Source organism: Electrophorus electricus, chromosome 2, assembly GCF_013358815.1.
Source record: "Electrophorus electricus isolate fEleEle1 chromosome 2, fEleEle1.pri, whole genome shotgun sequence".
In the NCBI taxonomy this organism is placed as follows: Eukaryota; Metazoa; Chordata; class Actinopteri; order Gymnotiformes; family Gymnotidae; genus Electrophorus; species Electrophorus electricus.
Window position 1 is genome coordinate 33,076,877 of NC_049536.1, and position 14,529 is coordinate 33,091,405.

Consider the following 14,529-nt stretch of genomic DNA (forward strand, 5'->3'; position numbering starts at 1 on the left):
GCTTTAGTGGAAGGGAGGAGACCCGCAAACTTTACACACTCTGTTTAGGTTTAAACTTCCATGTGAAATTATTAAAAATAAGTCTCTTTATCCAGCGGTATGAATTTTATATTGCATATGCAAATTACAAATTTATGAATGCTCAATTACAATGTTACAATAAAAGGAAGACAAACAATAATTATATTAAAATATATTTAAAACAATAGTCATGGTCTAAAGTACCATTCTATGACTTATGTGACCTTTAAAAAGAATCTCTGAGCAGTACCCTATATTACCACATACACTATGTAGGGTATTTGGTTATTTATTTCAGCATTTGTGTTCTTGATTTAGTTCAGTTTAGAATTAACTGACTTTGTATGTTAAATTCACACATCAAATTGTTTTCATTTGCCATTATTTTCTAGAGACTTCTCAAATATGTTTTTTGTAACATACTTGGGTTGTTGCACTTTTTGTTCACATGACCTTACAGTTAACATTCAGATCACATTAGATTTACTTGATGTTTACAATATATTGTATTATATTATCACCAGTAAGGTGTATACTAAATTGACTCTCCCAGTGCCTACAGAAGTTCCTAGTTAAAGAATACAGTTCACAGTAAAAAACATAAGAAAATACACATTTCACTGTGGATATATCTGTGCCCATTTGAAGAGTCATATTGACAAGCAATTTTGGTTGGCAACAGGTTTGCTAGTCTAAATGCAGGTACGCTGTGTGCACAATTAAGCAAGTTGTATTTTTTCCCGAATATTTAAGAAAATAAAAGTGAGGTTTTGGCTTTCTTAAGAGAATATCCATGTGTGCAGAATTATTATGCAACTGAATGAAAAACAAATTTCCTATCTTACTTGTATTTCATCTGTTAAAGTGAGAATATTAAAACAACTCAAATTTTACAGATAAACATTTGACATTTCAAAAAATAATAATAATAATAATCACCCGAGTGTCAGTTTCTTAGTCTGTTGATCAACGTTTTGTGCAGCAGCAACAGCTTCCCAGACACTGTTCAGAGAGCTGTTCTGTTTTCCTTCACCATATGTCCCCCGTATAAGAAGAGCCCACAAGTTCTCAATAGGGTTTAGGTCAGGTGAGGAAGGGGGCCATGTCATTATTCTTTCATCTTTAAGGCCGTTACTGGCTAGCGAAGCAGTGGGGAATTTCGATGCATGCGATCGAGCATTGTCCCATATAAAAATCATGGTCTTGCAAACACAGACTTTTTCCTGTACTGCTGCTTGAAGACAGTGTCTTCTAAAAACTGGCAGTAGGTTTGGGAATTGATTTTGAATCCATCTTCAACTGGAAAAGGTCCAACTAGCTCATCTTTAATAATACCATCCCATAGCAGTACCCCACCATTACCTTGTTGGCATCTGAGTCAAAGTGGAGCTCTGTGCCCGTTACTGATCCAGCCACGGGCCCATCCATCTGGTTTGTCAGGAGTCACTCTCATCTCATCAGTCCATAAAACCTTTGAAAAATCTGTCTTCAGATAATTCTTGGCCCCGTATTTACGTTTCACCTTCTGTGTCTTGTTCAGTGGTGGTTGGGTTTCAGTCTTCCTTACCTTGGTCATGTCTCTTGAGTACTGAACAGTTCTGGAATATGACAGCACTGGAGGACAGCGGGTTCCTGATCACTTTACGTTTGATTCTTCTCAAATCTTTGGCAGTTAGTTTGCATCTTTTTTTTTTTTCCTGAACACTTTTCTTGTAACCCTGTTGACTATTTGTAACAAAATGTTTGATGGTTTTGTGATCACACCCCAATATCTTAGCAATTTTAACCATGCTGCATCCCTCTGGAAGACCTTTTACAATGTTTAACTTGTCAGAGTCAGTTAAATCTTTTTTTTGTTGTTGTTGGCTCATTTTGCCTGAAGAAAAGAATCTGCCTAATAATTATGCACATCTTGATATAGGGTGTTGATCTCATTAAGCCACACCCTTCCTCATTACACAAATGTGTCTCACCTGATATGCTTAAATCTAATAAGCATTCAAGTTTATACAGATTGGAGTTGGGAAATATGCATAAAAAATATATGGTCAAAACACTTACCTAATAATTGTGCACACAGATGTGTTGGTGTAAAGTGCAGGTATTTTGTGTCAGTGGGTTAGTGCTAATTAGCTAATTAACTAGGTTGGACCTCATCCAGCTACCTGGGCCTCATCCAGCATGTCACAGGGCAGAGTAAGCCCAGCCAGCTGTATACCTACTACAACACACTTCGTTACTCAGCCCAGTTTTGGTTAACAACAGAAAAGACTTGAGTTATATTAGTGCATCCGGTAGAAGAAAAGGCAAAGCCATTAAAAAAAATTTATGTGAATTTAATAGAACATTAACTTACATTAATTTATATCTTTGCATGAGTGTTTTTACACTTTTTTGTATAAGGTATATCTGTGTATTTGTGTGCCCTACACGTCCTTATAAATGTTTCCTGTTCAACATTTTGGACAGTACTGGAGCAGGAAATCCTCTTATATCCGCTAATAATAAGTACAATGAGACTAGAACAACTTACAATCACTTACCAAGCTTATTATTATGAAACTGGTAATTTAATATTGATATTACAAATGTGTATTTTAAGCAAAACATTTCTCTGTATGTGTGTGAGGGACTTACTGACCGTGGGTGGATAACAGCACTTGGGGAGCTGTTGTCTGGTGAGGTAGTCAGTGTCGGCCCCAAGCAGGATGAGCACTCTTTGGGTGGGGTATGACATCCACTTCTCAGGTCCAAGGCTGTCACATGACTTACTATTTTTTAATCTACTTCAGGGAAATTCAACCCAAGCAATTACTTGGAAGGTTTCAATTACAAAATACATTTTTGTTAATTTCTCAGACAAACTATGCACAAAATGTACATGTAATGTAATTGCGGCATCTATGTGATCAAAATCTTTAGTTTTATGTATTTATTTATTTATTTGTCTATTTATTTTGGTGAGTAAGTGGTACTGAAAGGGTCTGCTATAAACAAATATCAATATATTACAGGGCAGATTGTACTGTACCTGAGAAGAACATTAAGTACCTTTTCATTTGTCCTGAATGCCACCGCTGACATTAGCATTATGGACAATGGCAGACAGAGCAGCATGTATGACAGTGTTATCTTCTCACTGCACTGCAGCACTACCCAGCACTACCTGTCTTCCAGGTGGGTGTAGAAATCGCTTAGGTAATTACAGCTCATGTCTTATGAGTGTCACCTGTAGGCTCATTACGAAGCCACCTTTCAATAAATCACAGGAAATCAATAACATAGTCCCTGGGGAGAGGCCTAAGTTAGGCTCCAAAAGTGCTCCCTTATAAATCACTGAAATGAAGCTGCAAAACCACAGCATTCCTGCAATAACAACATGGAGATGCATTGTTTGGTAAATCAGATAAGTCTGTCATTCTTAATATAAGGATACTGAACAACACCTTTAACCATTCAGCAAGGGCGAAATGACAAACACTTGGTGTTGGAAAAATACCGAGCTTGCCAAACTGATGTCAGTCTCCTTTTCCTGGTAGAACTGACCTCTTCCTAACACAAGTGTTGAAGAGCAGAGCCTTGTAGCGAGGGTTCATGCTTCCTCACGGGTCTGATATGTTTTAAGCAGGCAGCTTGAGCAAAAGTTAGTACTGTTAGAAAAGCAATACCGTAAAATTAGAGCTCCCACACTGAGAGCATTACTTCACCCCAAATTCTTTTTTGCTGTCCATATCCCACTTCACTGTGCCTCAGCCTTGAGGGAGATTTCCTCTTTGCATAGGTTTTCATTGTGACGCAGTTCACATGTCTTCTGCTTTGTGCCTTCTGCTGTACATTCATTCTCAGGTATACTCATCAACACAATGAGAGCACATGAGCAAATATATAGAATGGTACACTACACACCTTGAAGTCTCACATAAGGAAAACATATCTGTAGATCCAGTTAAGATGAACTAAAATTTTACAGGCTCAGCAAATTTGGTATGATTTGGTATGATTAAGATTCTGCATGACACCGAGTGTCCTGGCCAAAGAGGAACTTGAACAGACATTTGTGAAATGTCTGTATGCAAGTGCTTGGAATCGCCAAAGTATGCATACAGTTTGAGAGGCCTTCTATATTAGTAAAAGTGCCTTGGCTCCTAGAAGCCTGCTATCTTGTAAGATAATCTGCTGTACAGAGTACCAAAAGCGTTGCACTGTTTTTCCTTTGCCGTTGTTAGTTGTTAGTTAGTTTCAGCCAGGATCTGCCAGTGCCCCTTTGTCTAAACCAGGTTTTAGTATAGGTGAACAGAGCCCACCCAATCAAGCAACTCCTCACTATGCAGCATCATTCAGGTATCAAATTTATTCAACAGTCAACACAGAAACCAAGATGTCCCATGAGGCTTGGGACAAGCATGACGGCACTACTCCAGTCCCTGCTGGACTCCTGCATTACCTCCATGTTGAGCACATCCCTCAGCCCACCCTGAACACCTTTTTTTTGTGTTCCGGTCAGTGCAAGCAAGTAGCAGTGAAAGCATGTCCTCAAACTCTGCTTTCAGGGACAGGGGGTGACCACAGTGGACCTGGGTGGGGTTGTTTGTGTTCATGCGTATATGTGTGTGGAGTTCTGTTCTATTCAGGTCCACATCTAGTGTCAGTTTTCCTCCTTGCATGCAACCCAAACCCAGACCAGTTCCACTGCAGATGCCCAACCCTCCTGAAAGAAGAATAAAAGTGAGAAGAGATTTGGAAGAGAGAGAGTGACTTAGATTGATTAGGCAACTTATTGTTACTTGTATTGCTTGTGTTACTTGTACATGTTACTTGTATTATTTGTGATATTAACCATACTATGCTCTGTTCTTTCTTTGGTACTCAGCCTTGTTTTCACTTTACTCCGACTTTGAGCTTGTTTAAACATTGAAACTATTTGTATATAGTACATGTCTTTTGGGTGTACGCTGGTGAGTGAGGAGTGACTGCTGTTTATGTTGGAGCTTGGGTTCTTTGCCTGTTTTTATCCAAGCGAGTAAATGTAGTCATGTGTGTTTTCTTCATTCTCTTGCAGGTTTATACAGTGTCTTTTGTTTTTTGTGTGTGTGGGGGTTTTTGTTTGTTGTTTTGGCTTGAGTCACTCCTGATGTCGCCAGCACAATTGTTACTCTTTGAATTCACTATGCTTATTTGTTGACATAATACACTGGCACAACTATAGAACTTCCCTGGTTTTCCCTGAGGTTTTCTTCTTTTTTACTCACATTTTGATAGCCGTATATCTTGTAACTGTTTCTATGCCCTTAAGGCCTAGACAAGGTCATAACACCGCCATTCTCCATTGTTTCAGGAGATCGAAGAGGTAAACGTGGATGTCCATTGCTCCAATCTGAACTAATAGTCATCTAACCTCATAGTTGACCTCCCTTATTCATCATGTGACCTTGAAGGGCCCTTATGCTGCCCTTGAGTAAGAAACACCTCAAGCTGATCAATTTAATCCCCAATTATTGTAATGGCAGTGGGGTTAACCAACCTAGCATGGTGAACACCATCTGCATACTTCACCTCAAATGCCCTGCCAATAAAAACAGGCTGTTAGCTGGTTTACTGTTTATTTCTGTCCTAAGTGGCCTGCCATAAGATTATTATGAGCCTCATGAAAAAAGCATTTGCCTGTGGCTTTTGGGGACCAACAACTGGGTAACTATTTCATCAGTGTGAGTGTCTTACATCACTTTATATAGTCTCTTTTCAAAAAGTAAGGCAATGGGAGGACGGTCAACCACAGATTAATCTCAGTTGTTGGAAGATAGGTTTCAGGGTGTTGTCCCAACACTGAGGCAAGAGGTAGCCGCCAGGAGAAGGGCAATAGGGGGCCGTGACATGGGGTCCCAAGGCTCAGCCCCCTTTCAGGCGTGGTTTACTGAGTCCCGCCTTCTCCCTCTGGCTCCTCCTGCTCTCGCACAGCCTGGGATGACCCTGGAGGTGAATCATGCTCAAGTATGGCACGAGCCACACCCACACACAAGGCAAGACCACATGGAACACACACAGCTATTTTGAATTCTCCACAAAAATTTGACTCAGTATGCAAGTTTTTTTGCGTGGGAAGGATGTCTCATAAAATGTTTCTGCAGGCCCTGATACAGCCCAATCGTACTGGTAATGGTAGGTTAAAAACATATCCTGGAGTAGCATTTCAAGTGGGCGCATCAAGCAAAGCTTCCTTCTCTGTAAATATAATGTAAATATGTAAATTATTAAACCAGGATAATCATAAACAAGTTTTGTGTTAGGGTGACTGGAAATAAGGGATGAGTGTTGGCTTGCTAATAACAACCTCATGTCCCCTCATGGCTGCTTGTTTCTGCAGTGAGACTCAGTGAGTCACCGAAGAAAAATGCTTCTTCTTCAATCTGCTAGTAAAAAACCCAGATTCACTTAAAGAAAGGGGAACTGAGAAATATATACTTACACTCATAATCAGTGTAATCCTGGAAGCTTTCTGCTTTCTAAGTATAGTGGAACAATTTCTTAAGGGCTGCAGGAGATATGAGTGAAGTAATGGTGCGACAGTGATTCGTCATTACCACGAGGAGATTCACTCATCGCTTCTCCTCCTCTCGGCTATGTTACTGCCAACCTAGTCCAGCATGTCAGTGGACTTCAGCACATAAGCAGATCTCCATGTGAGGAAAAACATGCACCTCAAACTTACTGTGAGACTTTACGAGTGCTTGAAATGAGACTAGGTACATGGAGCAGATAGTTTGTACGAGATTAGTAACACTGTTACTGTTACCTGTTTCTCCAGGATTCAGTGGGGTGAAGATGTAGGGTCTAACCAACAAGTGCTCAATATGTAAGGGCTCCATCAAGGCAGATGTCACATCTCCAGGCAACTCAGATAAGGGCATTGACTGCACTGGTTCTATTGTCTGTAATACGCTTATCTTCCACCCCAGCTATCTCACTAACAAAAATGAAAGCAAGTCCAAGAATTCAAAGAATCCTTAAAAGTTTACAGATTAAATATTTCACCAGCTGTAACATAGTAACAGGGATAGCCAAATGGTTGTCACAATTTCTGAACAAGAATTGACCATACTATCACTCATGACCCTGGCCACCACCCCAGAGATGGTTTTTTTTTTTTTTTTTTTTTTTTTTTCAGTTTTTAGATGGAAGCAAGAAGTGTTGAGATTTTGCTTCTCATTTTAATAATAGTTTCATTATCTATCACCATTAGGTAATATTAATCTTTAAAATTAAATTTTGAGTTAGGTGGAACTTAGCTCCTATTCTCTTGTCAACCAAACATTATCAAGCATCTCTTGTTATGTTTTTTAATCTCAACCAATATTTCCTGTAATTGTCCTCTTTATAGTTAAATATGCACTTATACCAAATTCTTTCAAAGATCTTGAGTGAATATTTTTTTAAAGTGTTACATTTTCCACAACAGAAATCAGTTTTCCCATTCAGTTGCAGATTTAGGCAGCTCAAAGTTTGCCAGTAAGTGCACTGGGTGTAGCATTTCATAACAGTTTTGATGAGAGGGCCTGTGTTCTTACCTTCAATAGCTCTCTTCTTAAAAACTCTCCCATAACTGCCAAACATGGACTGTTTCTACATAGCAAAACAATACAATTCTTGCATCTTTACTAGTCCACTCTCATTGATCCTGTTTCTCCTCTCATTTGTTTATTTTCTTCAGTAAACATTCACTGGGCACATTAAACATTCACTGGGCACTGGTATCCAGCATCCTTTTCACGCAACACTAAATAACATTTGTAAATGAAAAAGGTTGCATGTATGAAGCTGATTCCTCGCATCTGATTCCTGCATAGGCTACATCCCATCTGTTTACCATGTGTGATTTCTGCCTGTTCTTGAGGCAAATAAACATAATAAAAATCACCATTGTTATGATTTCCTTGAACACACTACTTAGATCACACGCTTCATACAATAATCTCTGCCAGTGGTCTTCTATGGCAAGTGATAACAATGCAATCAGCTAAAGGGAGGTTTTGGCCAATGCTCTGAACTCATAGCACAGAAACTGCACACTCACGGCACTGTTCACCTGTGTTATGAGAATGAATCTGTTGTGTTCAGTTTTGTTTTTTAAATAGACCCATGATTTCTAGACATTTAAGATAAAAAGTCTTGAAATAAGACCTTTTACCAATTAAAGTGATGCAAAATATCTAATCTTCCATTAATTTTCAAGTGTCATGTAAAAAAATAACAAATCCTATATGCATTACATAGAAACAGAATTTAAAACTAATTTCAAACCTTGAACTGCAACATGAAAGTTTCAGTTTGAGCCGTAATCCAGGAACTGTTCTTAAACAACAGGTAATTTGACTCAACGATGCCTATATAGCCAGTTGATAAAAATGTTTTATGTTTCTCCTTTTAGTTGATTCAACTTGTGCTATGTGTGATTGTTCTGTGGATTAGTCGTTATTAGGAAATAATATCTAAATTTAGGTTTAGAACTTGTGCAATTAATCTGGAGAGGACTTTGTTGATTCACAATTATTCTTCTATTCAGAAAAATCATAGCAATTCTGTACATTCTCCACAAGGAAACTGGAGTCTACTTATAGCAAACTCAGCACTACTGCAGCAACACTGGCATTTGTGGAGTGTAATGGTACACGATCTACACGATTTATTTGAACAAAATAAGATGCTTTAATCACAAACAATATGTTTTGTATCTTATTAATATAAATATTTAACTAAATGTATTTTTGTTGCATTTAGTTAATGTATATCATGTACATATGTAAATAAACCATGGTACTGCAGGGTAATGTTTTTTAAACACTTCCAAAGAAATGTCATAGTAGCTCAATTTTTTAGAAATGGTCACTTTTAAAATTTAAATTCAGGAATGTTAAATGACACAATGGTTGTAGACAACATAGGTAACCAAAAAAATATTATAATTGCTCATCTTGCTGTTACTACTGTCACGAGACTGTTTGGATGGTATTCTGGTTTTTCTCCTTTGGCTCCTGTGTATAGAAATGCATTTCCCTTGATAAATAAACAAAATATATGTAAAGTGGCAAAGAGAGCCCCATTAGAGCAACTGAAATCATTTTCATTAATTACAGTAGGCGTATTGTTATTAATTGTGTCTTGTTTGCATAACGAAGCCTATGATGGAGCCTTGGCGTACTGGGTGAAGAAGAAGGCTTCGCTTTGTGTGTCTGTCCGCACTGGTAGTGTGGTTGGGACTAATGTTGCTTGCTCAGGTTTTCCACTCTGAGCATTTTATAGTGGCACCCAAATGACTGCAAATATGTCGGTGACCAGCTCCAAAAACAGCAAAGTATAAAGATTGCTTGTTATAAACCCTTAGAGAAAAGCTAGAGAAAAAAAACTTTAGACTTTTTTCATAGTTCTAAGTTGTGCAAAAAAAGAGAATAGATTACATGTAATATGCATATTTTACTATATGATCAGACAAATGCATGTCTGATTGACCAATTCTTATGCCTTGGCTGAAGCCAGAGACGTGGACTCCTAGTGTGCTTGCGTAAATGCTGGGATACAACGCAGGACTTCACACCCTAGAGCAAACCGTAAGGTCTTCAGGTGGGCAGCTTGCCAGTGCCGACACGGACTCCGTGTCGGACACGTTGTGGTTGAGCTCTCTCAGGGAGTTCTTGGCAATGTTCATGCAGGATCTCCTGATGATGGAGCGCACGTTCTTGTTGAGCAGTACATAGAGCACGGGGTTGACGCAGCTGTTGAAGAAGCCCAGGCTGGTGGCCAGGGGGAAGCCCACAGCCAGGACCAGGTGCAGAGTGTAGAAGTGGTACGTGCTCAGCTCCATGAGGCAGAAGATGTGGAACGGCGCCCAGCACAAGAAGAACGCGAGGATGATGGCCAAGACCATCCTGGAGAAGCTGGAGACATGCTGAATGCCCAGCTGTCTCATCTTCATGGCCAAGAGCATGGCTGTCACAGTGATGGTCAGGAACGGCAGGAAGAACCCGACGGTGGTGCGCAGGGCCACCATGGTCATGTGCCTCACCATAGCGACAGGAATGTTCTCATCATGGAAGTTGTTGAAGCACATCACCTTGCCGTGGTACTGCATCGTCTCACGGAAGACCAGGGTGGGGACGCTCAGGAAGACGGCGGAGACCCAGATCAGCGCGCAAACGGCCCACGCGCGCGGCACCGTGCGCTCCCGCCGGGACCAGACGAAATGCACCAGAGAGATGTAGCGGTCCACGCTGAGCACAGTGAGAAACAGCACACTGGCGTACATGTTCATCGTGCACACAAAAGCGTTCAGCTTGCACATGTTCCGGCCAAAGACCCAGTTAAAGTCACGCAGCACATAATCGATGGAGAAAGGTAGAAAAAGAACGAATACAAAATCAGCCATCGCCAGGTTCTGCACCCACACGCTGTTCACCGTCCGCTTGATCTTGAAGGCTGTCACCCAGATCACGATGCCGTTCCCAAACACACCGAGCACGAATGCCAATGTGTAGATGACCACTGAAATTATATGCAGGGTCTCCTTCTGGATGTAACTATCTGCCCCAGTGTCAAAAAGGTCCCCGTCCTCTAAATACTGATAGGTGTAATTGTCATAGTCAACAGCCTCCACATCCATTGTTGTAGAGCAAAGACCTTAACGTAGCAGTAGCTGTGAAAAAATAACAAACAGCTGCATTAGCATTTCAACTGAAATATCTGACATGCAAAACTGTCAAAGTAAACAGTTCCCAAAGAACTATCATTGGTTGATATAAAAACATCACACAATCAAGCTCTGTGTGAGAGAGGGGACAGGTCGACTAACCTGAAGTAGTTAGTAGCTTGGCTCTTCTGCACTGATCTACTATTCTGCACTTCACTGATCTGCTGTCCTGCCCTGCACTGGTCTCACTGATCTGCTGTTCTGGTTCACTCCTGGCTTTTTCCCATCCTTCTAGGCATTACCTAATTATTCCAGAGCCAGCTGAAATATATGAGAGAGAGAGAGAGAGAGAGAGAGAGAGAGAGAGAGAGAGAGAGAGAGAGAGAGAGAGAGAGAGAGAGAGAGAGAGAGAGAGAGAGAAGGGGTGGAGGTTTAAGGACTTGGTGCAAATCACCTTGTGTGTACCACCTGTTATTTTGTCACTTTTGTTCCTATATCCTGTTTTCCTATCTTCTTTCTCCGTCAGTGAACTCTGCGTTTCTTGACTGCTTATGTTAAACAGTTCACTGCAATCCCCACAGACAGGAAATCCGTTAACTGCAATCCAGGCATACCACCACACAACAAACTCTACCCTGCTAGCTTATGACTCTCAAAACAATGTTGCATCACTAAATGTAATTACAGCCATATGTGTCTCATGGCTTTTTTAGGTGTCAGGGTTTGTTTTTGTTTTGTTTGGTTTTTTTTGTGTTTCTTTTTGTGGATATGTGTTGTATGACATTCTTAAATGCTACTGGAACAATCAAAAAATGTAGGCCAAGTAAATTATATTATTGACTTGTTACATGATATTACATGTATCCTGTTATATAACCAGTATAACCTGTTATATATAACCTGTTGAACAAGTTATTTTATTTTATTTTATTATAACTTTCTATTCTTTTGTGCTTATAGTTGAGCTGTTGAACTATATCTGGCTGTACTTTATTGTGTTGCTTCATTGCATTATTATTGCCTTTTAGTCGTTTAATGTATGCTTCCTCTTTTAATTAATTATTCCATTATTTATTTTTCTCCTTGCTATTTAAATAAAACGTACCGTATTTTTGTTATTGTTTCTATGTAAATACTTTAGAAAACCTCCTGAGGGGTTAGATCTCTTAATGTAATAAGCTTTATCATTATTATTATTATTATTATTATTATTATTATTATTATTATTATTTTATTCTGTTGTGTCTGTGTAAAGCACTTTAAATTGTCATTGCGTATGAAAAGCACAAATAAACTTGTCTTGACTCGCCTTGAAAATTCGCGTTGCCTTGATTTAGTAGATAAAATTCTATCTTCAAGTAGGCTCTTATTTTGTTTGTTTAGTAGGCTCTTATTTTGTCTACTTGTATATGTTTTATAATAGTACTATTCTGATTAGGTTGAAGCAGGGGCTTGTTGCGTTATTATTTAGAGACATCTTAGGCTTAGGAGGTGTACCGCTGTGCGTCGTTTTTATCTCATACTTCATACCCAGCATACTACATTGCAATCTTATTACATCCTTATAAAATAACTTGAGCGTTTTAACTATTTTCTAAAATACTTTTAACGTAGATAAATAAGATAGTTTTCTTTCTGGAGCAACTTGGCTGAAATTTAATTGCACTTAATTACATCGAATTGAACTCATCCTCTTAGCAAGTTTACAAACACTAGACAACTGTAACCCAAGTGAGCGCAATAATCTCATAGATGAACAGGGGAAATATTTGACTCTAAACGCAAGACTTACCTCTTTGGTATGCAATGTCTTTTGCTGTTCGGTTCGTATACGATGAATTTCCACAGACTGCCTAAGATTCATACAGGCTATAAATCTTGATTTATTTATTTTTTACTTTACAACTTTATAAATGTAACAATTCAGCGTATGATCACAACGAAACGCAGCATTGGGTTGGAAAGGAATAACGTCCAAACTAATAGGTAAAGCACTGCCTCTGAACAAAATCTCTGTAAGCAGCGGACCGCTCCGTTGGTACCGGGGAGGAGTTTCGACACGTCATATGTGGCTTGAATAATAAGTGGAATTTCATAACAGCAGCAGTCATTTATATAAGAAGATGATTCTACCGAGTGCAATGTAGTGTAGCAAAAGTTATAGAGGCAATAAAAACTGCAGTGTCACTATGTGTCATAACGAAACAGAACGCTTGAGAGGTCCTTCAGATCCATCAGATGCTCAAGCACTTTGGACTGCATAGACGATATTAATTTGAGGATGTCTGAAAATGTTCTTCGAGCTGAGACAGGAATTTTGTTTCTGTCATGAATGTGTTTGTAGAGTTGTGTTGGTTCGTACTCCGTGTATCCTAGCCTTTCTGTTTCTTAGCTCTGGGTTTTCCCTAGTGTTTGTTATGGCCTGCTATCCGTGTTGGCCGTCGTGTGTTTGTTTTGTCTATGTATTCTCCGACTCTCTGATTGGTACGACTCTGATTCTGGATTTGCCCTGAATAAATCTCGCTCTTCTCCGCACATGCGTCCGTGTCCTTACCGCTCACCGTTACAGTTACTGGAAATAAAACACAGAAAAATATATGTTAGTATGCTTAATCTTAGACCAAAAATTACATCATACAGCACGATTGATTTGATGTTTCAAAAATAAATGTTTTGTGTTTTCAAAAGGTCATTTTTAAAAGTGGTGTTTCAAAAATCAGTAATGTCTGGATAGTATAATATCTACACTGCTGACGTTGCCGGGTAGTTATTCGCTATATTTCTAAGCTCTGAACTTCTCTTGAAAGCTCTTTTTAAAGGATCCTTATATATTTGTTTAATCTAAATATTTTGTTGATTAGTATTGTTAAACAAATCACCATAAATACACCATTTACTAGCTTGTAGTTGGTCATAAAGGAAGCATGTGTGCGATATGTCTGATCTTATCACATGGCAACATTGTCCTTCCCTTTAATTTCCCCCCAAACAGCTACAGGGGCTTCATCCTCAGACCTTCAGCAAGGGCACTCCTGGATTCTTGCAGTGAGTCACACTGGAACTGTATCACTCAAGGTTTTCATAAACAGGATCTCTGTGTCTGTGTGTGTGTGTGTGTGTGTGTGTGTGTGTGTGTGTGGAGGGGACACACCAGTGTAAGTGAAATACCATCACAGAAAATATACACCCTACTTCATACACACACACACACACACACACACACACACACACACACACACACACGCAGCATCTCTGTCTTCAGCACAATGAAACAACCTCAGTATCCTGGGCCCCTTCATGAGAGCTAATGATACACATGTCTGCTATTTAACTTCATGTGATACACAGGTTTGTTTACTATAAACACCGACAGGTAGGTGCTCTAGATGTCTTAAAAATTAGCAAACAAATCATGTGTGTGATCATGAGGCATTCTCACCACAGGATGCATGGATCTGCACTGCCAACATTCAGATCAGAGCAGAACTACAGATATGAATGAAAGACCTCCCACTCCACAAATCAGACTGCTGGAACTTTTGAATGAAGCCTTTCAGGTGAAATGGGAGAATCCAGCTAGCTTGTACTGCATGCTTTACAAGGAGACACAGGAGATGTGTGACCTAATGTTCAAAACCAATAACGACATTAGTCAGCAGATGAATTCAGCAAGAACAGGAAAGATAACGACTACAGAGAGATATCAAGATCTAGGGAAGAATGTGGTGCAACTAAACTGCTGTGGTACTGGGTTTTGAGATGTTGCAGTGGTGGTGCAGCTGGTCTTTGGAATATTGCTGGAAGACAGAGTCACAGCTGGTGGATAGAGTCAC

General features: G+C 39.5%; 1 protein-coding gene across 2 annotated transcripts; it reads right to left on the minus strand.

The window, feature by feature from the left end:
- Nucleotides 1-8,678: 8,678 nt before the first annotated feature.
- gpr1 (G protein-coupled receptor 1) lies at nucleotides 8,679-12,723 on the minus strand. 2 transcript variants are annotated; one of them, XM_027018036.2, is made up of 3 exons: nucleotides 12,489-12,723; nucleotides 10,859-11,017; nucleotides 8,679-10,702 (listed from the first exon to the last, which is right to left on the minus strand). In XM_027018036.2, the coding sequence occupies exon 3, from the start codon at nucleotides 10,667-10,669 to the stop codon at nucleotides 9,602-9,604; it is 1,068 nt and encodes a 355-aa protein (XP_026873837.2). In that variant the 5' UTR covers nucleotides 10,670-10,702; nucleotides 10,859-11,017; nucleotides 12,489-12,723; the 3' UTR covers nucleotides 8,679-9,601. The 2 variants fall into 2 exon arrangements, with proteins under 2 accessions (XP_026873837.2, XP_026873838.2); XM_027018037.2 differs by lacking the exon at nucleotides 10,859-11,017.
- Between the last annotated feature and the right edge of the window lie 1,806 nt (nucleotides 12,724-14,529).

Coding starts and splice junctions, on each gene's coding strand:
- gpr1 (XM_027018037.2), bottom strand. CDS start 10,669: ATGGATGTGGAGGCTGTTGACTATGACAATTACACCTATCAGTATTTA.